Source organism: Dermochelys coriacea, chromosome 1, assembly GCF_009764565.3.
Source record: "Dermochelys coriacea isolate rDerCor1 chromosome 1, rDerCor1.pri.v4, whole genome shotgun sequence".
Taxonomy (NCBI): domain Eukaryota; kingdom Metazoa; phylum Chordata; order Testudines; family Dermochelyidae; genus Dermochelys; species Dermochelys coriacea.
Genome location: NC_050068.2, coordinates 50335296 through 50362121, shown reverse-complemented (window position 1 = coordinate 50362121; position 26826 = coordinate 50335296). Strand labels below are relative to the sequence as shown.

The window sequence follows — 26826 nt, the reverse complement described above, 5'->3', positions numbered from 1 at the left end:
GAAGAAATTTTTCCTTCATCACCAGATTGGTGGAGTTGGTGCAGTTTTCACTTTCCCCTCACTGGGTTCAGGAAGGGTGTTGTTAACATGAGGCATGAAGGGAGTTAGGCTATATGTTGCAACTCATTATGTAAGTGTGGGGCGGATGTCCAGTGCAGGAACTTCATAGGGAAGGTGTACAGTGACCAGATAAATGGCTTGGTAAAGGACTTAAAAAGGAGGTGTTAGTTAAAGGGTGTGTACTTGTTCGGGGCTCCTATGAATGGTATTGGCAGGGATCCAACTCCCCTTTCTTATAGTCCACCTCAACCCTCCTATGAGGGAAGGGTGATGGTAAGGTCCCAGCAATGGATTGGCTGGGGAACCTGGATGGAAAAAAGGGGGGAGGTTGGCAGAAGCTCCCTGAATATTTATTGAATGAACATGGGGTTACCTGCACTGTACACTGTTATTTGCCAGGTAGTCCCAAACATCTAATAATAAAGTTGCAGCCTGATTAAAATCATATCAAGTGTTTCCTGTCCTTTTTTGGATATAGCCGGACAACAAACATAAGACCAACTGCCCAACAGCCAGAATCATCAGACCCAAATACACTGAGCATTAAGGATAGAAGAAGGGCATGTGATGGGGGATGTTGGCTCTGGGCAGTGGGAGAATTACATATTAGTATTTGGTGATGCATTTGCACAAGAGAAGGAATTTGGCTGGAGAATTATAACACAAAGTTATGTTTTTCACAATAGCCCTTATGTAGATCATTATATGTATAAACTTTGCTGCTTTGCATGAATATCTTTGTTCATAGCAAACAATAACTATTTGCATATTATGAATAAAAATAGTGTAGGAAGTCTATTCATTTGTCTTCCCAACACGTTATGACCACTAGGAAGTCAGGACAAAATGTAAATATGAACTAAAAGCCTTTTAAAAGGTTCTGAGAATGTTCCATTCAATAATAATTACACTTCAACCCTCCCCACTACAGACCATATATGTTACCTTATTTTATGTATTTTGCAATTTCCCTCTGTAAATCCATCTGTACACGATGGGGAGTAAGAAGGGTTACTTACCATGGAATCTTCCATTTCTATCTCCATACAATATCTATCTTAGCATATAGTCTCCTTCCTTATCTGCTCTCTCATTTTTCTAGTCTCTTAAAAATCAGACTGAGTGACTTACAGTACTCATAGCATTTTAAAGTTAATATAAAGAAATTAAAGTTAATTATGTTGCGTTTGTTTGGAAGCCAGGATGAACAGCTTGTGCATTTACCCAGGGTGCCACTTATGCAACAAATTAAGAAACTGGGAACAAAAGTAGCCAATTTTCATGAATCCACAGGCATTACTCAAATAGAAAATAAGTTACAGGAAATGAAACTAAATCTACCTAAATTTCTTAATGCACCACTAAGTAGTTATATAACTTCCTCTGAAAAGGAAAGATTAATTCACAGCTCACATGCATATAGCATTTTGTGCCTTTGGCACAAAGTAATAGCAAAAATATTAGTAATTTAATAATGGTTCAGTACCTTCAATCAGCAGTTCTTGTCCATGACTGCCCAACAGCGTACGGGACAAGAAAGGGGCGAAATCTACAAAAATTTCACGCAGGAGTGGGGCCACTTTTTCTAAAGCTCTTTCAAGCTTTGCAGTGATGCTGTTGAAAAGAAAGCACGTGAATTGAAGGCAAATAAATATCATTGATTAAATGATATCATATTATGTCTATTTACTAATCAAGGGTGTAAGTATCAGTGTGTCTTCTCATAATGGAATGACTGTGATTTGATTAACAATAGAGTGTTTAAAAAGCATTATTTAAATTAGTAAAGAATTTGTAACACTCATGTCCAACTCAGGAAAATGACTGTCTCACTTACTTAGCAGGACTTATAAATCAATACAAAATAGAAAGCATTTTATTTTAATTTTAAAAGGATGATGAGAGAACTCCAGGCATCAAAACGCAAGTCCTCTTCATCTATCATCTCAATTAATGATGTATGTTTGTTGTGCTAAAAAAAGACCATGATTTTACTACAAAAACTTATGGTAGTAAGATATAAACCTCAATGAGTTTACCTTTTAAATACAGAAAAATCAATTAAAAGGTGAAAATACTGAAACATGGAAAATGTCTAATTTTTAAGTGTTCTCACTGTATGTAATTTTTTCCCAAATGAACTTTCACATCCACGAGGCAAGGACTCTCAATATTGAAATTGCGAAACTGGATGTGCCTGATTTCACCAGAACTTAATTGTCCCCTTTTATATCACCTTCCATAATGACAAGTCTAGTATCATTTTTTTGTTTGTTGTAATGTTTATCTTGTTTGTATTATACAAGTGAACAGAGTATCAATAACTGCATTTTAAATCTCAAAAATAGTATGAATGTGTACTGGCAGTTGATCTGCAGCAACAACTTTGCACTCTCAATATTTCACCATTTTTTTCAAACTTCAGAAGCATGAAGAGGAGAATTTTTAATGGCTAAGACCACCTCATACAAACTTTCTTGATAAACTTTCAGAAAACAACCATCTAGCTTTGAGATGTTAGGTAAAGTGCTCCACATGATAGGAAACTGAAGTGGGAGTCAGGAGACCTGGATTCTACTCACTGGCTTTGCCATTTACTAGCTGTGTAACCTTCAGTAAGTCATTTCACCTCTCTACACCTGTTTTCAGACTCTCCTTTTCTCTGTCTTGTCTATTTAGATGATAAGCCTTTTGGAGTAGGGACTATTTCTCAGTATCCGTTTGTACACCACCTACTATTGTGGGGGCTTCCAGGTTCTACCCTAATATAAATATTAAGTAATAATCCTTTGTCTAGAGCAGTGATTACCAAACTATGGGATGTACCCTCATTGGAGGAATGTTCAGGGGGCACGTGGCAGGGCCTGGGCCAGCCCCCCTGGGGGTAGGGAGGGAGCGCCACCCTGCCCTACTTTATCCCCAAGCCAGCTCCACCCTCATTCCCTCTCCCGCCCCAAGCCAGCTCCGCCTCTAGCCCCAGCTCTCCCCACCACCATTTCCCAGTTCTGTCCCCAACTCTGCCTTCAGGCCAAGCTCCTCTACTGAACCAACTGTGCAGTTATGGAGTGTGGGGCATGGACAGAATCCATTACTGGTAAGTGGGGAACCACTGGTCTAGAGTTCCAAGTTTATCAGTGCTATTAAATACTCAACAGGTACTATTCCATCGTGACTGAGTTACTATAGTCCTTGGGCTTCCCCATGCATTTAACTCCCCTCCGCATCAGTGGCTTGACAAGCTACTTCCTTCTCCTCTTTCAAATCTGTACTAAAGATTCAAAGTATTTTGTGTTTCCCACAACAGATGAATCATTAGTTTAAAAACACAACAGGAAACTAGTTTTCCTCTTTTGGGCTTTTTGTAGTCTCTGCCTCTAGACTGCATGCCGTTGGGGGCAAAAATAATCTTTTTGCTTCTTTTACAGCACTGAGAACATTATTGTTCTTAATTATTTAAGTGCTGACATTTTAAGTACAGGAAGAATCTAAAATTATTGATGATACCTGGAATGATGAATTCTGAGTTTTCAAAGGCATCCACTACATATAGAATTATATATAAATAAAGTTCACATGAAAGCCTTTAACTTACAATAAATAATATAAAACAGATGACATTAATACAGATCAGAAGCTCTCTTCCAACAACTCAAAATCATTTTGATTCTTTTCTTGTGGTGCACTGCACCGCTGTTTGTACTAGCTGAAATTCAGATACTAGAGTTCTTCAAATACACAGTTGCTGCTAGAGATAAGGAAACAAAACAGAACAGTGCAAAACCCACCAATTTTTATTTGTTTGTTTCACTGTAGATATGCTCACAAGTCCTGAGTTTGGAGTTCACTTCACCTTGAAAACTTCAAGTGAAATTTGAATGTACCAAGCTGGATGTTTGCAAGTTTTGAAATGTATGTGAACTCTCATGATCTATCCACATAATAGGGATGGGAGATTTTGTGACCTGTTACTCAACATTGTTCTTGTTGACTTTGAGGGATGCCTTTCTGGGTTCTTCAGATTTAACTGATTAGCAGACTGCTGCTATGTCCACTCCTCATGGGGGTTGTCAAATTAAGTTGGCCTCCACAAAGATCCAAAATATATTTTCAAGGGAGTGTGTGATGTGCTGGCTGTCCCCCTACCCAAACACACACAGCAGTAAAGGGGCAGCGAGACAGGCTAGTCTGGTCCTCCAGCTCAGAGTACAATGTGCAGTAATAAGGAAATCCCATGCAGGGAATAAATATAATCCCTCTTCACTTCTGAAATAAGGGACTTTTAAGAGTGTTTTGCAATAACTTGATGCTGCATTTTCCACTCAATTTACATATGTTCAGGACAAATTGGAAATTCTGTAATCCTTTGTGTATTTTTTTCAGTGTAGTCCAATTCAACCGTGGATCAAATTTAAAGTATTTGAATTGTCTGACATATACATGAAAGACTCTGCATCATATTACTAATACCCTGTACCATCCAGTTCTTCTCTTTTGAAGAACCTGGTTTTGTTCAGTATCTTCATTAATGATCTGGAGGATGGCATGGACTGCACCCTCAGCAAGTTTGCAGATGACACTAAACTGGGAGGAGTTGTAGATATGCTGGAGCGTAGGGATAGGATACAGAGGAACCTAGACAAATTAGAGGACTGGGCCAAAAGAAATCTGATGAGGTTCAACAAAGACAAGTGCAGAGTCCTGCACTTGGGATGGAAGAATCCCATGCACTGCTACAGACTAGGTACCAAATGGCTAGGCAGCAGTTCTGCAGAAAAGGACCTAGGGGTTACAGTGGATGAGAAGCTGCATACGAGTCAACAGTGTGCCCTTGTTGCCAAGAAGGCTAACGGCATTTTGGGCTGTGTAAGTAGGGACACTGCCAGCAGATCGAGAGACATGATCATTTCCCTCTATTTGACATTAGTGAGGCCTCATCTGGAGTAGTGTGTCCAGTTTTGGGCTCCACACTACAAGAAAGATGTGGAAAAACTGGAAAGCATCCAGCACAGGGCAACAACAATGATTAGGGGGCTGGAGTACATGACTTATGAGGATAGGCTGAGGGAACTTGGATTGTTTAGTCTGCAGAAGAGAAGAAGGGGGGAGGGGGATTTGATAGCTACTTTCACCTACCTGAAAGGGGGTTCCAAAGAGGATGGATCTAGACTGTTCTCAGTGGTAGTAGATGGCAGAACAAGGAGTAATGATCTCAAGTTGCCGTGGGGGAGGTTTAGGTTGGATATTAGGAAAAAGTTTTTCACTATGAGGGTGGTGAAGCACTGGAATGGGTTACCTAGGGAGGTGGTGGAATCTCCTTCCTTAGAGGTTTTTAAGGTCAGGTTTGAGAAAGCCCTGGCTGGGATGATTTAGTTGGGGATTGATCCTGCTTTGAGCAGAGGGTTGGACTAGATGACCTCCTGAGGTCCCTTCCAACCCTGATATTCTATGATTCTAAGTTGTTCACATAGTAGAATGACGACAGGATTTGATAGACAGGATCCCTATTTGAATAAGTGGGTCAACTAATAAAAAGGTGGTTCCTGCTCTCTCTGAAGTGAATATGAGTTTGCCACTGACTTCAGCAGGAGCCAGAGTACACCCCAAATTGCTACCAGCATGTAGAATAAGTAAACATTTGCCTGAAGTAGTACCAAGGATTGAGTTCCCTATTCATGATCAAAAGTAACTGAAGCTTTCTCCCAATCACTGGTCTCCATTTCTAGCTATAGGTCATACAAAACTACAGGACAGCATATTATAGAAAATGCACTAATTTCATGCATCAACAAAATATTCTCAATAACCTGCATTCCACTGGCCACTTGAATAGATTTATAAGAATAAAGAACCTCCTCAGATCATTCTCCTCTATGTAACATTATTAACCTGGAGTTAATGATAATAGGAAATTATAAAATATGGAGATTACATACTACTCCTTATACAGACCAGACATTTACTGCCCACAGTACATTAAATCACAAAATTAACATCTCTGGAGGCTTCCCAGTAACACTCTAGTTAGTTTTTAAAGTTTGAGAATTAATAATTTCTTATTTTACAGACTGAAAGGAACACAACCCAGAAATAGAGGGGAAGTCTAGAAAGATTAGACTGGAAATGTATGTTTTAAAACAGAATAAAGTAGATTGAAATGAAAATGATTTCTTAAATTCAGGGACTGGATAATTTTTTCCCCAAAGTAAAAAATATGTCACCCTGGGGAAAAGTCTTGCTACTTATTAGTATAGTTGATTACACAGGAAGTATGTAATAAATTCACATCTACAATTATTAATCTATTTCAATCATACAGTTACAAAGAGGGATTAAAGAAGTTTTCTTTAAATTATCTAGAAGGTTACATAACCCAAAGGGGAAGACAGAAAAACAAACTAAATGACTTACTGGCAAAATGCCAGCTACATAAACATGACCCATATTAAAGGTTTTACTAGATGGAAAAGTAACCAGGGAGAAAATTAGGTATGCAATTAGTTTACTTCAACCTGTACAACTTCCAGGCTTAGATGGATTGCCCGTCCGATTTGATTAAACCTACCAAGAATGGCTATAGCAGCTTTTATTAAATATATTTTTATACAGAGTACTATTTCTCAAGGGAAGCTATCCATCTGTCCTGAAATATCTCCTTTTGCAATATGCTTTGAGCTAAATAAAAATCCAGATTCTCAAGACCTATAAGTTTCCTTAACAATGACTCCAAAATTCTATCTAAAAATCTTACCTTTTTCAGTAAGGATTTATTACATGACAATCCACCAGTTTGCACTATATAGCAATGCTATATAAAATGGTAGTCAAGAGAATCTACTTAATCTAAAAAGTGTGCAACTCACTAAAATGGAAGATTTTTCAAACACACAATGACTATTGCATTGGGGATTTGCGTTTATATCCTCAGTTGGACTTCAGACTCAAAGAGGCTAAGTTGCATACTGGTAGATGTTCTACAGTTTCATCTCTTTTCTACACAGAAATAATACTGTCATAAATGTACAACTTCCACTGGTCATCAGTCACTAGAATCAATAATTTATTTTTCATCTGACAATTCAGTTATTCAGCTCTCAGGTACTGAAACTATTCCTTGTGACTTCTATAGATCTCTAAGGACTCTAAACAAGAGCCAAAGACTTATAATAAGCTCCTTTATACAAATTTAAACAACAAGAAAAAAACAAACCAACCTTATATTCCAGTGCATTTTAGTTCAAATGGACAGAGCACTGGACTGGGAGCCAGGAGGTCTGGGTTCTATTCCTATCTCTACTATAGACCAGTAGTGTGGCCTTGGGCAACTCACTTCACCCCAGTGTGCTTTTTTTCCTCCCTTCCACTCTAGCTCCATCTTGCCTATTTAGATTTTAAGCTCTCTGGAGCAGAGACTTATTTCTGTGTATATTCAGCTTCAAGCACAACGGGGTCTCAATTCCATTTGAGTCCTCAAGGTGCTGCTAAAATATAGACCATATATGAAAAATAATAAATAATAATTTTAGAAAAAAATATAGGGGTCTCAAATAAAAAAAAAAGTTAGAAATTCCATGACATGTTATTTAAATTAGTTATTGTTCTTAATTTATACTTAAATGTAATGAATTCCTTGCATCCAGTTGTTTACTGCACTGTCACCTCTGCCCTTTGCATGGTAACATAAGTACAACCACTGACAGCTATCAGTTATGCTATTCACTGCCCTGCACTTTAAGCAGTGTGGGGGTTGTCTGGCTGGCTGGGAGAAGAGAGCTTTCTGGCTTGGGGGAGGAGGAGAGATGTAAAACTGCTGGAAAAGCAGTCAGTGTGGTGGATGACTCATCACCTAGGAATGAGGGGTTTAAAAAGGTCAACCTGGGCCTGGCCCTCCCCCTCCCTCCCTACTTAGGTCAGAAATGTGCCTAGGGTGCTTAGCATATCTGCTGTGGGCATTACCCTGGCAGCCCTAATAAGGGGGGCTGAAAAGGAATTTTTCCCTTACCACCATGTTGGCCAGGTGTAGTGCGGGTTTTTTTTCACCTTCCTCTCAGCAGGTTCAGGTGGGCTCTGTTCATGCATAGCATGCATGATGGGCAGTAGGCCATATGTCACAACTCTTTATTTAAGTGTATAGCGGATGTTCAGTGCAGGTTCTCCATAAATTAAGGCACAAAAGAATGGAAATTGGCTTGGAAAAGGAATTAAGGAGAGGTGCTTGGTAATTGAGCAAGCTGAGGGCAGTTGGGGACTCCTCTGATTGGTACAGCAGAGAACTAACCCCCCATCATTATAGTCCACCTTAACCCCTCCTACGAGCGGGGATGGTTGGTAAGGTCCCCCCTCCCGGAATTGGCGGGTCCCCGGCAGTGGATCTGCTGGAGGGACATAAACGGAAAAAGGTGTGTGGGGGGGTCCTAAAAAAAAGCACTCCCCCCTACCCCCCGGTGAATTGTGGGGGTTTTCACCTGCACCGCATATTTTATCCGCCGAGTTAGTCCCAGACATCTAATAATAAAGTTGTGGCCTAATTAAACCCATATCTAATGTCTCTTGTCATTCTTTCGACATAGCCGGACAGTCAGTCAGTTTGTGTCAGTAGGCCTGCCTGCTGCACTGGCTCTCCCTCCACTCACTGCTTTGCACAATGTTTTTATTATGGCAAACTATATAAGTGGTGAAAAAAGACAGGACAATCCCAGAGGAATCAATCTTAGAATTAAAGAAAAATATGGCTAGCAAGCACATAGATGGAAGTAGGGGACATGAAGCCAATGCTTTGAAGTGGTGACAAAAATGCTTCTTTTTTTTTTTTTTTTTTCAGTTATACCAACAGTTTTAAAGCTGAAGCATTACAACTGGCGCTGGTCAGAACATGGAATTTCTGTTCCATGGGAAATTCTGACATTTTGAAATTTATTTTCATTCCAAATGAGAATGAAAAACGTCTAATTTTTGAAATTTCCCACAGAAAGGAAATTACAAACATTTTAGAGTAATAAAAAACAAAAAACTTTGTTTCAATAGCATCAAATTGCTTTGTTTCACTAATGTCAAAACACTTCATTTTGATAAGGAAACATGCTTCATTACAATGAGGCAAAATACAGAATATTAAATAAATATATTCAATAGAATATAACTACAGTATTAACATAGATATTTTAATATATCAAAGTTGAAACACTATGAATCAAAACAAAATATTTTGACATAATTGAAACAAACATTCCATCATCACATGAAACGATCAATTCAAAATAATTTGTTTATCTTTTAACTGTGGAAAATTTTATTGGAATTGACACATATCTGTGATAGGTTTCTATTATGATGAAACTGCATTTGCTGATGAAAACTATTGTATTGGAAATTTTTCAACCAGCTCTAATCAGAGCATAACTGCTGGAACAGAGTTCTAGTTAAAAGTAAAGTTCTGGGATATATTCTGGATCCAAAGCGTTTTTTAATAAGCATTGCAAAAGTATTGTTTCTAATATGCTAGGGGAAAACATTACGACTTTTGCACTGGTTACAATGGTTTAAAAACAAACTCCTTAGAAGACCATCTTTAATTATAAGATTGACATAGTTTGGTGTCTGAGCACTTCAAAGACTGGTTTTATCCCTTCTATTATACTGTAACTAATTTGTTTGTTCTGCAAAGGTTTCTGTTTCTACTCGCCAATGTGGGCTCTTTTAGAAGTTTTGTAAGGAATTTTCTTATTAACAATATTAAATGTTGTAAAACATCACCACTTAAAACACTACTGCAGTGTTGTGATTAATTGTTAAGCCACATCTAGAAAATAATAAAATAAATAAATACATAAAATTGAACTCACTTGAAGGCTAGCAGTATTTTTCAGTTATTTTAATAACTATTTTGCATCCTCCCAGGATATTTTATAAATTTCATTTTTCAATTATTTTGGTTATTGCCTGTATGTGATTTTGTTGTGACACAAGAAAGACAACTAAAATAAAATTATAAGGTATGCACACCTCATATTTTCAGCTGAATCCTCTGGCATTGGAGCAACAGTTTGTACAGCTGGAAGGTTTTTACTGGTAGCACCATTCACAAAGCTAGAGGATGAAGAGGAAGAGGAAGATCCTGAATCCACTGCACCTGTCATGAAAATAAATTTAGATTTTATTTCAGTTTGAAAAATAAAAATTTTAAAGATTTTAAATACAATGGTGTTTCCTGTCATGACAGTCTATTTAAAATAAGTAATAAATCTTATCAATTAAAAAAAATTAAAAGCACTTTAACATATAAATAACAGAATGATTTACTATGGTAATAAGGCTATACATTTTTGATATTGCTCTGCATGTATACAATTAAGTTATGTCTACTGCTAAATTAGATAGCTGTAGGTTACAAATTAGAATGTATTTCAACATAAAAATGAAGGAAAACCACAGATCAAAGTACACTGTAACAAAATGAAATGGCCTGAAAATAAGTAAGGACTCAGTCACTGAAATATATATCATTTAAAAAAAGGTTCAAAACAAAAATGTTCCTGCCTTCTAATTTCACTGCCTTTTTAATTATTTTTACAGATCAGTGATTAACTCTGCAATTAATGTTAGTATTTTATATAGCACTTTTCATTCTCAAAAGCCCTTTTACAAACATTAAATAGCTGTTCTGGAGAAAAATAAAAAAATAAAAATTAGTCTTACCTCTTGTTCTCAATGATCCTAAAAATAAATTCCACAGGCTAAAATATTGTATGAGACAAACCATCATCAGGATGATAAAGCAATATTCATTATGGTTTTGAGTGGAGAATGAAAGAGTTATGTATATTTTCTTTTTTTAAAAATAAGTATCACATACACCTAGGGTGACTAGACATCCTGATATTAGGAGCTTTTTCTTATATAGAAACTCCTATTACATCCCCCCTATACCCCATCCTGATTTTTTCACACTTGCTATCTGGTCATCCTATATGCACCTCAGTTTACCTACTTGGTATTCTCTTGCCTGACAGCAATGCCATAACTCAAAAAAGGTTATACTGGAGGAAACTAAAGAAGAGAGAATACCAATGGCCCTTGAGGAAAAAATGGGGAAGCTATTAATTGGGGAACATCCCTACCTGACTCCAACCAGGCTAGAAAGGTTTACTTCATTCCAGACCTGAGTTTAGGATCAAAGGGGATATTAAAATCCTAAAAGATGTTGCCCTAAAAAAAGAAGGTTTCAGAGTAGCAGCCATATTAGTCTGTATCCACAAAAAGAAAAGGAGTACTTGTGGCAACTTAGAGACTAACAAATTTATTTGAGCATAAGCTTTCGTAAGCATCATCAGATGCATGCAGTGGAAAATACAGTGGGGAGATTTATATAAACAGAGAACATGAAACAATGGGTGTTACCATACACACTGTAAGAAGAGTGATCAGGTAAGGTGAGCTCTTACCAGCAGGAGAGCAGGGGGTGGAGGAAAAACCTTTTGTAGTGATAATCAAGGTGGGCCATTTCCAGCAGTTGACAAGAACATGTGAGGAACAGTGGGAGTGAAGGGGGGGAATAAACATGGGAAAATAGTTTTACTTTGTGTAATGACCCATTCACTCCCACTCTTTATTCAAGCCTAAGTTAATTGTATCCTGTTTGCATATTAATTCCAATTCAGCAGTCTCTCCTTGGAGTCTGTTTTTGAAGTTTTTTTGTTGAAGAATTGCCACTTTTAGGTCTGTAATCGAGTGACCACAGAGATTGAAGTATTCTCCAACTAGTTTTTGAATATTATAATTCTTGATGTCTGATTTGTGTCCATTTATTCTTTTACGTAGAGACCGTCCAGTTTGGTCGACGTACATGGCAGAGGGGCATTGCTGGCACATGATGGGATATATCACATTGGTAGATGTGCAGGTGAACGAGCCTCTGATGGTGTGGCTGATGTGATTAGGCCCTATGATGGTGTCCCCTGAATAGATATGTGGATACAGTTGGCAACAGATTTTGTTGCAAGGATAGGTTCCTGGGTTAGTGGACTTTACCTGACCACTCTTGTTACAGTGTGTATGATAACACATTGTTTCATGTTCTCTGTGTATATAAATCTCCCCACTGTATTTTCCACAGTATGCATCCGATGAAGTGAGCTGTAGCTCATGAAAGCTTATGCTCAAATAAATTTGTTAGTTTCTAAGGTGCCACAAGTACTCCTTTAAAAAAAAAAAAAAAGAAAAAAGAAGGTGGATTGTCAGAAGCTGTACAGGAAGGAGATGCTAACACAAACACAGAAACTGCAGTAAGCAGGCTGTCTCTCCCAACTCAGAGGTAAATGTAACTGGGATGAAAGGAACTTACAAAAGCTTTCAAAGAAACATTAAGGTTTAGATAAGGGAAAATAGGCATATAGGCCTTTATTGTTTTTAGCTTTTGCTCTGCATGCTATATACATTTGGAAAAATAAAAAATGCTTTGTTTTCAAGAAGCTGTTTTCACTATAATTAGCCACTGTCACAGGCTCCCAGAGGAAAAGGGTTTGCAGATGTCAAACCCAGTTGGGCATGTCCAGTTAAGACAATTGGGAAACAGGATGGCTGTGCCCAGAGATCCAATCTAAGAGTAATACGAGTGCATGGGTACACAGACAGGAGTCAAGGTACTAAAACCTGTCCCCAAAAGAGTGCACTTTAGACATACTAATAAAGGTCTAAAATCAAAGCTTGTCCTGTGACAGTGGTGATAACAATGGGCTGTTGACTGTGACACGATGATTTGGAATGTGACAGCTTATTTTTGTATTTTGTTTTTTTAAATAAGTGTCCTAAAGACCTTAGCACAAAATCCTTTTCTAAGATGAAGTTATATCTATGTGACATTTGTGGCATACTGTAAAAACTACAAGAGAGGATGTGGGGGACATCTACTGTCTCTAAATGACTGAATAGAATTTTTCCCACCTCAGTAAACTATTGCTTAGTTCATTTTACAGTGTAGTATTTGTTTCACTGGCTTTTATCCAAGGGATTTTTAAACACCATAGCAAGTACATAAACTGGACAAAAAGAAAAGGAGTACTTGTGGCACCTTAGAGACTAACAAATTTATTAGAGCATAAGCTTTCGTGAGCTACAGCTCACTTCATCGGATGCATTTGTTGGAAAAAACAGAGGGGAGATTCATATACACACACAGGGAACATGAAAGAATGGGTTTATCATACACACTGTAAGGAGAGTGATCACTTAAGATAAGCCATCACCAGCAGCAGGGGGGGGAAAGGAGGAAAACCTTTCATGGTGACAAGCAAGGTAGTCTATTTCCAGCAGTTAACAAGAATATCTGAGCAACAGTAGGGGGTGGGATGGGGTGGGGGGGAGAAATAACATGGGGAAATAGTTGTACTTTGTGTAATGACTCATCCACTCCCAGTCTCTATTCAAGCCTAAGTTAATTGTATCCAGTTTGCAAATTAATTCCAATTCAGCAGTCTCTTGTTTGAGTCTGTTTTTGAAGCTTTTTTGTTGAAGGATAGCCACTCTTAGGTCTGTAATCAAGTGACCACAGAGATTGAAGTGTTCTCCAACTGGTTTTTGAATGTTATAATTCTTGATGTCTGATTTGTGTCCATTCATTCTTTTACGTAGAGACTGTCCAGTTTGAGCAATGTACATGGCAGAGGGTCATTGCTGGCACATGATGGCATATATCACATTTGGTAGATGCGCAGGTGAACGAGCCTCATAGTGTGGCTGATGTGATTAGGCCCTATGATGGTATCCCCTGAATAGATATGTGGACAGAGTTGGCAACGGGCTTTGTTGCAAGGATAGGTTCCTGGGTTAGTGGTTCTGTTGTGTGGTGTGTGGTTGCTGGTGAGTATTTGCTTCAGATTGGGGGGCTGTCTGTAAGCAAGGACTGGCCTGTCTCCCAAGATCTGTGAGAGTGATGGGTCGTCCTTCAGGATAGGTTGTAGATCTTTGATGATGCGTTGGAGAGGTTTTAGTTGGGGGCTGAAGGTGATGGCTAGTGGCGTTCTGTTATTTTCTTTGTTGGGCCTGTCCTGTAGTAAGCGATCACTCTCCTTACAGTGTGTATGATAAACCCATTGTTTCATGTTCTCTGTGTGTGTATATCAATCTCCCCTCTGTTTTTTCCACCAAATGCATCCGATGAAGTGAGCTGTAGTTCACAAAAGCTTATGCTCTAATAAATTTGTTAGTCGCTAAGGTGCCACAAGTACTCCTTTTCTTTTTGCGAATACAGACTAACACGGCTGCTACTCTGATAAACTGGACAGCATCTGGATACTTTGGGCAAACATGCCTTAAGAACAGAACCATATAACTCATTATATTAATTATTACAGATATGACTGAATCATCTGAACTGTAAATCCCACACTTCAGCTAATCCAATGACAAAAACAAAGCAAACCCCTCCCCCCACAAAACCCCAAAGCAAACAAACAAACAAAAACCATCATGACTTGACTCTCAATGTAAGCAACACTATGATGAACATGTTTATATTTTCAATGCGTCAGATATATCCAACAGCTTCTGATTGCAATTTATCATTGCCACATATATGCTTTTTAAAACATGGAAATTAAGTTCTATCTGTTGGAAATGGAGGGGGGCAAAGAACAGCTTTTAAACCATTTGCTGAGATCGGAGAGCTAGAATAAATGTTCATTCAGGTGAATTCAAGCATAAAAAGCTTTAGAAAAAAGGAACCAGAACATTTGTAGTTCTGAGGAATTAAATTGGTAAAATTTGCTGAAATACTTTCCAATCACTGTTTTCCCAAAAATCTGCTATGCATAGCCGGCTTAGACAAAAATAGGTATGAGAAAAATGAATACAAACAAGGTGCAGGGAGAACTATGAAAAACTAACATTTACCCAGAGTCAACACACTGTGGCATCTGATACCGCAGTATTTTCCTGTGCTGTACTTAGAATCATTGTGCTTTCTTAATAACAATCACTGTACAAAGAAGAGCTACTCAGTTGATTTAAGGTATGGAGTGTTTAAAGTTATGATGTGAAGAATGAAGATCTGAGGCCTAAAATATCATTTGGGGAAAAAATGTCAATATAGGCCTGTCTTATGGTATATGGATACCTAAAAAGGGGATTACAAACAGAACTTGAACTAAACAGAAACAGGTAAACAAATAGAAATGTTTACAAAAGTGTTAACTTAATTAATATATAAAGCAGATTTTTTTCCTCAAAAGATTAATTAATATTTCTACTGGCAAAGTCCAGTTAGCGAGAGTTAAAGGTGACCTGTAGAGGAAAAAAATTAGTGTATTTCCTATTTTATTTTATGAAGCAGAAAGAAGGCTGGGAAGATTTCTGCTGCCCCATTCCCCAGCCCTCTCCCCCCAAGATAAAAAGATTTTATTTTTATCAACCCTTGACTGAAGTTGAGGAATGTTATATCATTGAACTTATTATTGAAATAACTCTCAAGTGTTTAGGTGCATAGTTATAAACAAACACTGTCCAATACCTATATCTATAAGTAAAAACAACTTCCTCTCTCAACTCTATTTCATTGCTCTGATATCTGTGATGTGATATAATCCTACTCAGTCTCCAGTCATCCATAGTTTCTTCCAGGGTAGGCAGCCTCTGAACTTCTAATGTAACAAATAAAAATTAAAGTCCCGCCCCCCGAAGGCCTTCCTTATAGCATTTTAACTAGGGTCGCCAGGCATCCAGTTTTAGACCAGAACACCTGGTCGAAAAGGGATCATGGTGGTTCTGGTCAGCACTATTGACCAGGTCGTTAAAAGTCCGGTTGGCCGCCAGCAGCAGGGAAGGCAGGGTGTCTGTCCAGCTCTGCCCAGCTCCCGAGAAGCTGCTGGTATCTCCCTCTGGCTCCTAGGCATAGGGGCAGCCACGGGACCTCTGTGCGCTGTCCCCACCCCGAGTGCTGTCTCCACAGCTCCCATTGGCCGGGAACTGTAGCCAATGGGAGCTGCAGAGGCAGCGCCTCCAGGCAGGGGCAGTACGTGGAGCCAGCTGGCTGTGCCTCTGCCTAGGAGCCAGAGAGAAATGTCGCCACTTCTGGGAGCCACCTCAGGTAAGTGCTGCCTGGAGCCTGCACCCTGAATCCCCTCCCATGCACCACCCCTTGTCCCAGCCCAGAACCCCCTCCTGCACCCCAAACTGCTCATCTCTGGCCTCACCCCAGAGCCCACACCCACAGCTGGAGCCCTCACCCCCTCTTGCAGTCCAACCTCCCGGCCCAAGTGGGGGAAAATGAGCAAATGAGAGAGGATGGAGGAGAGCAAGCAATGTAGTGAGGGGGGATGGAGTGTATGTGGGGGGCCTTGGAGAAGGGGTAGGGCAGGGGCAAGGCCTCAGGGAAGGGGCAAGGAAGGGCAAGGGAATTCAGTTTTCTGAAAATAGAAAGTTGGCAACCCTAAGTATAAGGAAACAAACAAACCCCTACCTCTCTTTTTAAACCATTATAGGTTATCTCTAAGGTGAAATTAAACTGTTACTTGAAGAATGATCCATGTTAACATGGATGGGTTTTCATTGAAAGGCCTCATGACTTTTATTCACAAATACTAATAAATAGATTTGGGGTCAAGAAGGAATATACAACCTGTTCCACTCTAGGGTATATTAGCAGCACCATAGTAGCTTTTTGCCTTCTTGGGGTGTTAAATAGGGAATATCTACTAGCATTAAATGTGTACATGCCCTACAAATATGGTATCACAAGAGCAAGGAGGCACTCGGGAAACTCACTCATTTCTGTTGTAATCCTCTACATTTCTAAGACATCATTAGGACTGTATATTCATCTATATAAGGCTGAATAATTTTCTTAAACAATAATGGTGGGAATACACATACAGCAAGAGGAAATTATGTCCTTCATAGAGGACAAAAAGATACAATTGAGCTTTCAAGGTTTTTATTTTAAAAAGGTATAGTAATAATAGAAAGGAGACAACTGAAGGGAAAAAAAACAACACAAAGAAAAAGATGAGGTTCACAAAAATATTTAAGGACGATACCTGTTGTATTAATCATACTTTTTGGTGTAGCTCCTGTAGCAGCAAATATGTTTGGTGTAGTACCCGGTGGCAGAACACCTCCAGCAGTGGCAGCTCCAACTGTGGTAACAGCTAGACTACCTGGAGGCGGTTTCTTTACAGGTACAACAACACTCCTGCAGAGAAAGAAATGTCAAGTTAATCCAACACCACAAAGGAGTGACACTGGGGTTTGTTTTTGTTTGTTTTTTTAACCAGTTTTGATAAAAAACACACAAAGAATCATGCCAATGTAGGGCTGGAAGGGGTCTTGAAAAGTCATCACGTCCATGACCCTTGTGCTGAGGCAGGACCAAGTAAATTTAGATCGTCCCTGAGAGGTATTTGTCCAACTTGTTCTTAAAAACCTCCAGTGATGGGAATTCCAAAACTTCTCTTAGAAATCTATTCCAGAGGTTAACTACCCTTATAGTTGAAAAACTTTTCCTAACATATAATGTAAATCTCCTTTACTGCAGATTATGCACATTACTACTACTTCTACATTCAGTACATAAGCAGAATGATTGATCAATAATTTAACAATTATAGAGAACAGGTCCTCTTTGAAGAGTTATCAGCTCCCCCCTCAGCCTTCTTTTCTCAAGACTAAACTTGCCCTGTTTTTTGTTAAACTTTCCTTCTAGGTCAGGTTTTTTAAAACCTTTTATCATTTTTGGACTCTTTCCAATTTATCCACATTTTTTCTAAAGTGTGACATCCAGACTGCTTCAGCTGAGGCCTCACCAGTGCCGAATAGAGCAGAACAATTACTCCCCCGTCTTATGTATGACTCTGCAGTTAATATACCCCAGAATGATATTAACCTTTCTTATAACAGCATCACATTGTTGACTTGTGTTCAATTTGTGATCCATTACAATCCCCAGATCTTCTTCAGGAGTAATACCACCCAGTGAGTTTTTCCTCATTTTGTAGTTGTGCATTTGATTTTTCCTTCCTAAGGGAAGTACTTTATACCTATCTTTATTGAATTTCATCTTGTTGATTTCCGACTACTTATCCAATTTGTCAAGGTCATTTTGAATTCTAATCCTGTTCTCCAAAGTGATTGCAATCCTCCACCCCCATCTTTGTGTCAACTACAAATTTTATAAACATTCTACACTCCGTTATTCAAGTACAAGTGAAAATACTGAAGGGTACGAGACCCATGGGACCCCGCTAGATACGCTCTCCCAGTTTGACAGTAAACCATTGATAACTACTCTTTAAGTAGTTTTTCAACAAGTTGTGCACCTGCCTTATAGTAATTTAATCTAGAGTGCATTTCCCTAGTTTTCTTATGAGAATATCACACGGAACTGTGCTAAAAGCCTTACTAAAACCAAGATACATCATGTTCACTGCTTCTCCCCTATCCATTAGGCCAGTAACTCTGTCAAAGAAGGAAATTAGGTTGGTTTGGCTTGATTTGTTCTTGACAAATCCATGCTGGCTATTCCTTATAACCCCTACTGTCCTTTAGGTTCTTACAAAGTGATTGTTTAATAATTTGTTCCAGTATGTGTACTAGAATCCAAGTTAGGATGACTGATCTGTAATTCCCCAGGTCCATTTGTTCACTTTTTTAAAGACAGGTACTATATTAGCCCTTCTCCAGTCCTCTAGGACTTCATCCGTTCCTCATGAGATAATTACAAATTGTTCCGAGTTTGCTTCAGCTAGTTCCTTAAGTACCTTAGGATGAATTTTATCAGGCCCTGATGACTTAAATACATCTAGCATATCTAAATATTCTTTAACCTATTCTTTCCCTATTTTGGTTCTCTCTCCCTTGCTGTTAATATTAATTGTTTTGAGTAGATGGTCACCACTAACTTTTTTAGTGAAGAGTAAAGCAAACTAGGCATAATTATACCTAAATATTTTCTTAACTTTTATGGGATAATGTGGTCTAGTTGACCAAGCATGAAATTGAGAGCTAGGAACTTCCAAATTCTAATCCAGGTCCTGCCACTGTATGGTGATGAGAATCTCAATTAATCTGTTTTACTTGCAACACCTGTAAAATGGAAATATCTCCTCTTTCACAAGGATGTTGTGAGATTTAATAATTGCCATTAATGTCTTTATGGCACTGTGAATTTTCAAATTGCTTTATAAGTGCAAATACAGCAATTATTGTGGCAATGCAGTATATACTGCTGGTGCACATGTGTACAATCTTAGATGAAACTGAAATTGAATAGATGCCTTTATATGGTCTTATCAAAGCCATCAAAATTACAGGTTTCAGAGTAGCAGCCGTGTTAGTCTGTATTCGCAAAAAGAAAAGGAGTACTTGTGGCACCTTAGAGACTAACACATTTATTTGAGCATAAGCTTTCGTGAGCTACAGCTCACTTCATCGGATGCATTTGGTGGAAAGTACAGAGGGGAGATTTATATACACACACAGAGAACATGAAACAATGGGTTTTATCATACACACTGTAAGGAGAGTGTATCAAAATTACAGTTACTATAGCGAATATATGAATATAGGACCTGATTCTCCACTGCCTTGCACCTGGTGCAGCCAACTATACCTATCAAAAGTAGTGTAACTGTACCAATCAGAGTTCTGCACTCACACTTGAGGTGGTGTTTTATATCTACTTTGCTCTCAACAGTGCCAAGGAGTAAACTGAAAACACAATGTGCAAGACAGTAAAGACTCAAGCCCACAGTGTATATAATATACTTAATGTTATTCATTTAAAATTAAATTTCTAAATTTAAAATTGATAAATTAAAAAAAGCTTGTTGCAGTATTGAGACTTTAGAAACTTTAAAAAAAACATATAGGCCACGTACAAGCAGTGATTATTGTATTGATACAAGTACATATTCATCACATCTGAAGACAGTATTTGTCTTCATCCTATCTGTAACTAAACGTCCTGATATATGCACTTCAAAATAAAAAAAAGAATATACTAAAGGGACATTTAAATAGTGCTTTTCTTAACAAGAGGTCTCTGTCTGGCAGAAATGAAATCTTTTAATGTCTCTCTCTTCATTTTATAGAAAAACTATTTCTGTGGTCCCTGCTTCATAACACAACTAGAAAGTGAAGAATAAATCTGAAACAGAAGGGATTTTTAAATGCAAGAAAAAGAAAAAAAAGATGCTTATCATTTTTATTATACCCACATGCTTTTTTTTTTCTGAACACATGCACTTCATTTTTCAACTAAAATAGGCATAATATTGTAGTACTGAAATAAAAGAACAAAAGAATGTAGCTATTTAGGGTAATATGTCAGCTTCCTGGCTACAGTTCTGCACTTCAGAAAATGCTTTTAGTAAGGATTTCTCAGTAAACCTGACAAGATTCTTTCAGAAAATGTGTGTTTTAGGAAGAAAGGGTAGATAGATCTCTGATTCTCATTTATTAAATAAATGAGGTCCAAGGTTAACTTATAGACCAATATTTCACCTCCCCTTGCAAAAAAATACTTTAAAATATTTCACCTCAGAATTTGTTTTTATTCAGGACAGCCCAACTTTCTGGTTGGGGAGTTCACCCTTCTGGTCTGCTGACAAAAAAGGAGATGGATTTTTAATCAAACTACAATAGTCTCAAAGGACTCTTTGGGTTGGTATGTTTTTAAAAAGGCCTCCTTCCGATGGTTTGACTTAGAGGTTGAGTTGGATACAGAAGAGAACAGACCTTTAGAAAACTCCATGTATACTAGGTCTAAGTGCAGAAAGTCAAATAAAATTAGAATGGATGTTTGTTTACTGTCTATGTCCAACAGAAGTCATTAAGAAGTGTGGCCTGTGCTGTGTCTGTGCCTCATTTAAACCTAAAACTCAACTGGGAATGCTGACAGGTGTCAGGTGCACTTGCAGATAGTGATTTGCTATGTTCTCAGTCATCTTTCTTGGAAACAGAAGATGAGACACTGGGTAGTACTGGAGAGATAGGTTTCATCAAGAGTTGGTTTCATTAGTACCAAGCTTGAGTAAATGTGGGTGACAGACCCCTCTCTTTCAACGACACTGACCATAGGGTCAACAAACTTGATCGTAGTATCAACCTGTTAGTAGCATCCCAGGGCCATCACTCTTAGCTATCCTTTAATATCCAGGGACATCAAGTGTCAGAGGAGAGTCAGATTTCCTGTGCTGTACTGTGCCACATTCTGAGAAAGGGTGCTGTGTGCCATCTGAAAGTGATTGTTGAAAGCTGGAGACTAGAGTAGCCATTTCATACATGCATGATTATTTCTGTAAAAATAGGCCAAGACAGTTCCACAGACAAGGCACAGGAATTTAAAGTATTGGTTGTGCCTTTCCCTCTCCATATCTGTAAGTATTTTCTGCTTTTGGTGTCGAGTATCTATCCTTCATGTTTTTTCTGTGACAGGTCATCTGAGAATCTCTATAATCTGTGGGATAATGAGAGTGGGAAGGGCATGTTTCTACCTAGCATGCCTTTAGATCTGTGTGACTTAACTTCTTTGCCTGGTAGGATTTTCCATGAGAATTTTTAAGGAGGTAGCTGGGAACACACATTCTATGGTGGGCAATCAAAATTGGGCCTTTTGCTTGCTAAGAAGCAGGAAAGAGCTCAGATACCAGCTAAGAGAAAATGATTGTCTGATCAGGATGAGGATGCAGTGCTCTGCACATGAATTGATGCCTTCTTTGAAAGTAAGAGAAAAGATAGTCATGTGGTTAACAGACTGACTGGCAGCTCAGGAGATCTGGGTTCCCTGCCTCTGTAAATAGAGTTCCTACCTGGGCTTTGAACCATCTCTCTGTGCCTCAGTTCACTATTTGTAAACAGGTGATACCGCCCTAACTCACAGGGATGTCGTGAGGTTAGATCCACAAAAGCCTGGAAGATGCTGTAATACTACAGTGATGGAGGCATACAAGTACTAGAAGCATAAGTCTTAGTTAATAAGTGGCCAGGTGTCCCTCACTAAATGTTGGCCATCTGGGTCAGTGGTCACTTTTCAAAGATAGAAGAATACATGTTCTTCAGTCTCTATGGCTTTGAATTGTATGTTCTGTCCAAATTTCATCAAGACAGAGGTCAGATGCCATTTCTTGCGTCTTCGAAGCTCTCTGGTTTTAATTATTTTGTTTGTAAAGTGGGCCAGGAGCTCGATTTCACACAAGATTGGGGTCTTACCACAGGTCCCAGGACCATTCAGTTTCTCCCTCTGCTGAACAACAGTCTTCACCACTACCACCCTACAGCATCTATTGCAGGAGTCCCAGGCATGGTTACGGCTTCCTTTCTCCTCCTCATCTATGTGAAGAGAAGAAGCGTTTGCTGATGCTAAGCTCTCACATAGCAGCATCCATGAGTAATGCTCTAGTTGCCTATGAAAATGTACCATGCTGGCTTCCCATAGAATGCTGAGACATGTTTAAGATCTCGGTCCTAAGTACTCAATGGCCTGAATCTAGCCTACCTAAAAGATAATCTGAAGGTCTGGGTCACAGACTGTGTCCAATAACTCCACTCCTCCTCCATAATGGAACTTCCTACTATAAGGGTAAAGCTAATCTGTGCAGGACTCTGAACTTTCTTGGCATGTGGTCTGAGACTGTGGGACAAACTCACATAGGAATTAAGGACCATTACACAAACCTCAACATCTGCTCATTAAGGACCATTACAAACCTCAACATCTGCTCCAGCAATTATGCAACCTTGCCTTGTCTAACATAAACACTAAGCTGTGAGTACATTTAAACAAACACACACAAACAACCCCTCAACCAAAATCCTACCACAACACCACATGACAACATATACACAATTTTCCCATTGGGGAGAGGATGAGAGAAGGAACAAACCACACGATAGAGGTTAGTCACATTGCTTAATGCATCATTGGAAGGCACTCAAATACCATAGTGATGAGAGCAGTATAAGAACCTATAATAAAATAAAACGGCAGCGTATCAGCACTGTAAGAGGCCCAGTTTGTTTTGTCTCCTTCCAGACCTGGACTGCACAGTGGGCCTCCCTTGCACTTTAAAGGTGTGACATCAAAAAGTGCTTGGTGTTGGCCTAACTTTGCTCCCATTGAAGACAATAAGAGTTTTGCAATTAGCCACTATGGGAGCAGAGAGAGGCCAAAAGTGAGCATTTTTCAAAACCACACCCAGAATCTGTTTAGTGATGTAGCGAGAAATTACATTCTAACATGTAATTTAAATGCTTCATTCTGGTTACTGGATTATATATGCTCCATTGTGGTTCTCCCAACTGGGTCTTTCCTCTATAGTGTCAACAAAGATCTTGTAAGATCTGGAAGTGTCTGCTGGGCCTGCTGTTCTTTTTATATCTTGCAGCTTGTGGGACTTTTTCAGGCGAATGTCTTCAGGACCCTCTAAAACAATTCTGATCCCCAGGAACTTCCAGAATGTATGACTGGTAAATTTGCTGAGATCTTACAATGGGCAAAACAGGATCTCAGAAAAGATAGAAAGATATGCTAGATTAAAAGATTGCTGAATCTTAGGAAAGGAAAGAACAGTCCAGAAGTGAAACATAGGAATTGCCATTCTGGATCAGACTTGAGATCCACCTAGGCCAGTTATGGCTCCAGGGGAAACTGTTCCTTTGACCCATCACTCAGTCTCTCATTAAGCATCCTTCCATTTTACAGGCCCTTATCTGTACTACACTTAGAATCCTGCGACTGACCCCTCTTTTAGACTGCATACCCAGGTCACAGGACCCTATGTCCTGAGAAGGGTTCTGGCACCTGCGATAGACTTTTTTCAGGACCTGTGACCTGTATGAAAATGCAGTGTCAGAAAAGAGTTTGTTCAAAACAAATTATTATTTATTTGTCCATAGGAACATAAATGGAGAGGAAGGGGGTTAAAACCATGAAGGGCTTACTCCCTTTGCAGGACACATCCCTAGTGGTCTAATGTATGTAAACCCATCTATGTGAGAGATATGGGATAGATGATCAAAGTCACTGATATTTCTTGATATGATAAAGTACTTAGCACCTCCTGAACTTTTAAATAAACTTGGCACTAAAGAGGTGTCTCAAAGTATTAAAACACGCAGTTCTAGACATGCTAGCACATTCAAACACAGCATGATAAAACAGGGTAAAAAGCGCTCCATATAAACCATTGCATGCCTCTGGAATAAAGCTCGGTAAATTGGAAATAGAGGAGTGACAAACTGCAACGTTTTAGCCACCAAGTGTTCAGACTGTTCTTATTCATATATTGTTATGTACTGGTACATATGAAAGACTATAAACAAAGGGTAATGATAAATGGTAATTTTATCAGGTTATAAGGGTGGATGTGCATGGGCTGGAAATGTGCATCCAATAGAAAGTGGTGAAGGTGGGTGGGTGAAGGGTTGCTTGATTTTTTAATTTTATTTATTTTTTAAATGAGCTGTAAGGGATATTAATACCATGGAAATTATATTTTCAGGTATACCTCTGTATGAGATGGTGACACAACACTGAAGAAATAAAAAAATTAAAAGGGGGATAAGAAAGTTATGAAATAGGAAGGAAACAAAATAAGTCAGCAAAAAAATAAGCTAATATATTCAGTGGAAAATAATCAAAAAATCAATAGTGCAAGTTGAAATGCAATAATTTGGCCAAAACCAATAATCTGGCTAGTAAAAGGTGAATATAAACAATATTGCAATAAGACAAGATGACAAAAAAGCCAGTGTGATTTTGAGTGCATATCCAGTGGCACAATGCTACATACTGTCTTTTGGAGAAGCAATAATTAAGGGCTGGAGGGACTGAATTATGAGGAAAGACTGAAAGACCTAAATGCATGTAACTCGATAAATGATGACTAAGGGGAATATGATAACACTACAATTATTTGAAGGATGTAAATATCAAGGAAGGAACAGAATTACAGTATTTAAAGTTTTCTCCAAGGGGATACACCTTCACATTCTGGAATAAAAATAAGCTGCTGGACTACCATAATAGTGGTGATGGGTGCTGCTACGGTACTCATGGGCAAGCTCAATCAAAAGGCAGCGACATAATCACAGTGGATCATCAGAGTATTCCCAGCATCTTTCTTACCACACATAAGGCACATATGATTGTGGAGAAGTGTATGCTGTCTGCTTCAATTGTGTCTTGTATTTTAAAAAAATCTGATTTGGGGGTCAAAAACAATTTTTTCCTTCTATTTTTAGTTTTTCAATTATCCCCCCCCTTTTTTTTTAAAAAGACCAAATAGTTTAATGAACATTTCTATTCTGTTGAAAAAGCTATCTTCCATCAAAAACATTTAAATGGAAAATTGTAAATCAGAAAAACTAAATGCAGGGCTTTATAATTGAAGGGCTATTTAAATCTCAAACATAGGTTTATTATGGTAACACTATAACTCAGTACGTACCCACAGCCAAAGTATGTGCAAGAGTGGAAACAATGAAATGGCTACCAAATCTCTCCACTTGCTATCCCATTTATATTTTCTTACATCCAGAAAGAAAATCTATTTTTGTATAATATTACTTTATAATTTCACCTGAAGATTTAGGGTGACTTAAATGGGAACAGAGCTAGGCCAATATTAAGAACTTTTGCAAGTACTATTTCTTCAAATGACTTTTCAGCTGATGGGAACATTTTGGAAATGATAAAGTAAATGAGAAAGTTCATTTTACCTGATCTGAGTGTACTTGTACTCTCTACACCAATAAAGATTCGGTACATAAATTGTGTTTATAAGCGTCCTTCAATCCACAATTACCCTTTGAATTCACACCCACTTTTTCTTCTCCTTCAACCAATTAGAAACTGTTCAAATTGGAAGCTGAGTAAGGATTTTGGGCTAGAATTTTAACGATATTTAAGCACCTAAAGACGTAGACTGGTGCCTAGTGGGATTTTCAGAAGTACACAGGTTCCCATCTCCCATTGATTTCAGTGGGAGTTTGGCAACTAGACGCTTTTGAAAATCCTACTAGGCACCTATCTGTATCTTTAGGCACCTAATTAAAAAAAAAAATCTAAAATCTGGCCAGTAGGCCTTTCCAATGCTGAACACCTATAAAACACCTATAAAATCTGGGGCTTCACTACTTAGAAATGTACTTGTGATATTTACAGATAGGGTGACCAGACAGCAAATGTAAAAAATTGGGACCGGGGGTGGGGGGTAATAGGTGCCTATAAGAAAAAGCCCCCAAAATCAGGACTGTCCCTATAAAATCGAGACATCTGGTCACCCCATTTACAGATCTGTGGTATGTGTGCAAGCTGCACACTGCTATCCTACTCAAAGAGATATGATCTGGCATTCAAACCAACTGAATGATGTTGAACAGCTGCAAAAAGTCAGACTTCTTTCTCATTTGTTCCAGGACTTCAAAATATAGGAATTTCTGCATAAATATGATGCAGAAATGCTTCTTATTAAAATGACTCTCCAAAGTATGGAATGTTTATAGCACTCATTACACAATTCTTTTTGCAGATACAGACTAACATGGCTGCTACTCAAGCAATTTAAAAAGAAATTCATAAGGCACAAAAGCAAGATGACTCAAAACTTCAGTAATTTCAGTTTAGGAACTTTCTAACAGGAAGACTAGTAAAATATCAAACAAACTACAGAATATGAGCATCACACAGAATCACTCAAACAGTTTCACAACGCTCAGTGTCCTGGACTGATTATTTCTGGTGTGCCAAACCACATTTAGAAAATATATTCTGATCCTAGT

The 26826-nt window shown here is 38.5% G+C and overlaps 1 protein-coding gene across 2 annotated transcripts in view; it reads right to left on the bottom strand.

Moving 5' to 3' along the window:
- NBEA (neurobeachin) overlaps positions 1 to 26826 on the bottom strand; it is an 835554-nt gene that overhangs the window by 391218 nt on the left and 417510 nt on the right. For both annotated transcript variants that reach the window (XM_038414552.2, XM_038414563.2), the window contains 3 exons: positions 17085 to 17239; positions 10060 to 10186; positions 1547 to 1674 (listed from right to left, as the gene is read on the bottom strand). In XM_038414552.2, coding sequence (XP_038270480.1) covers positions 1547 to 1674; positions 10060 to 10186; positions 17085 to 17239 — 410 coding nt within the window. The remainder of the gene's footprint in view (positions 1 to 1546; positions 1675 to 10059; positions 10187 to 17084; positions 17240 to 26826) is intronic.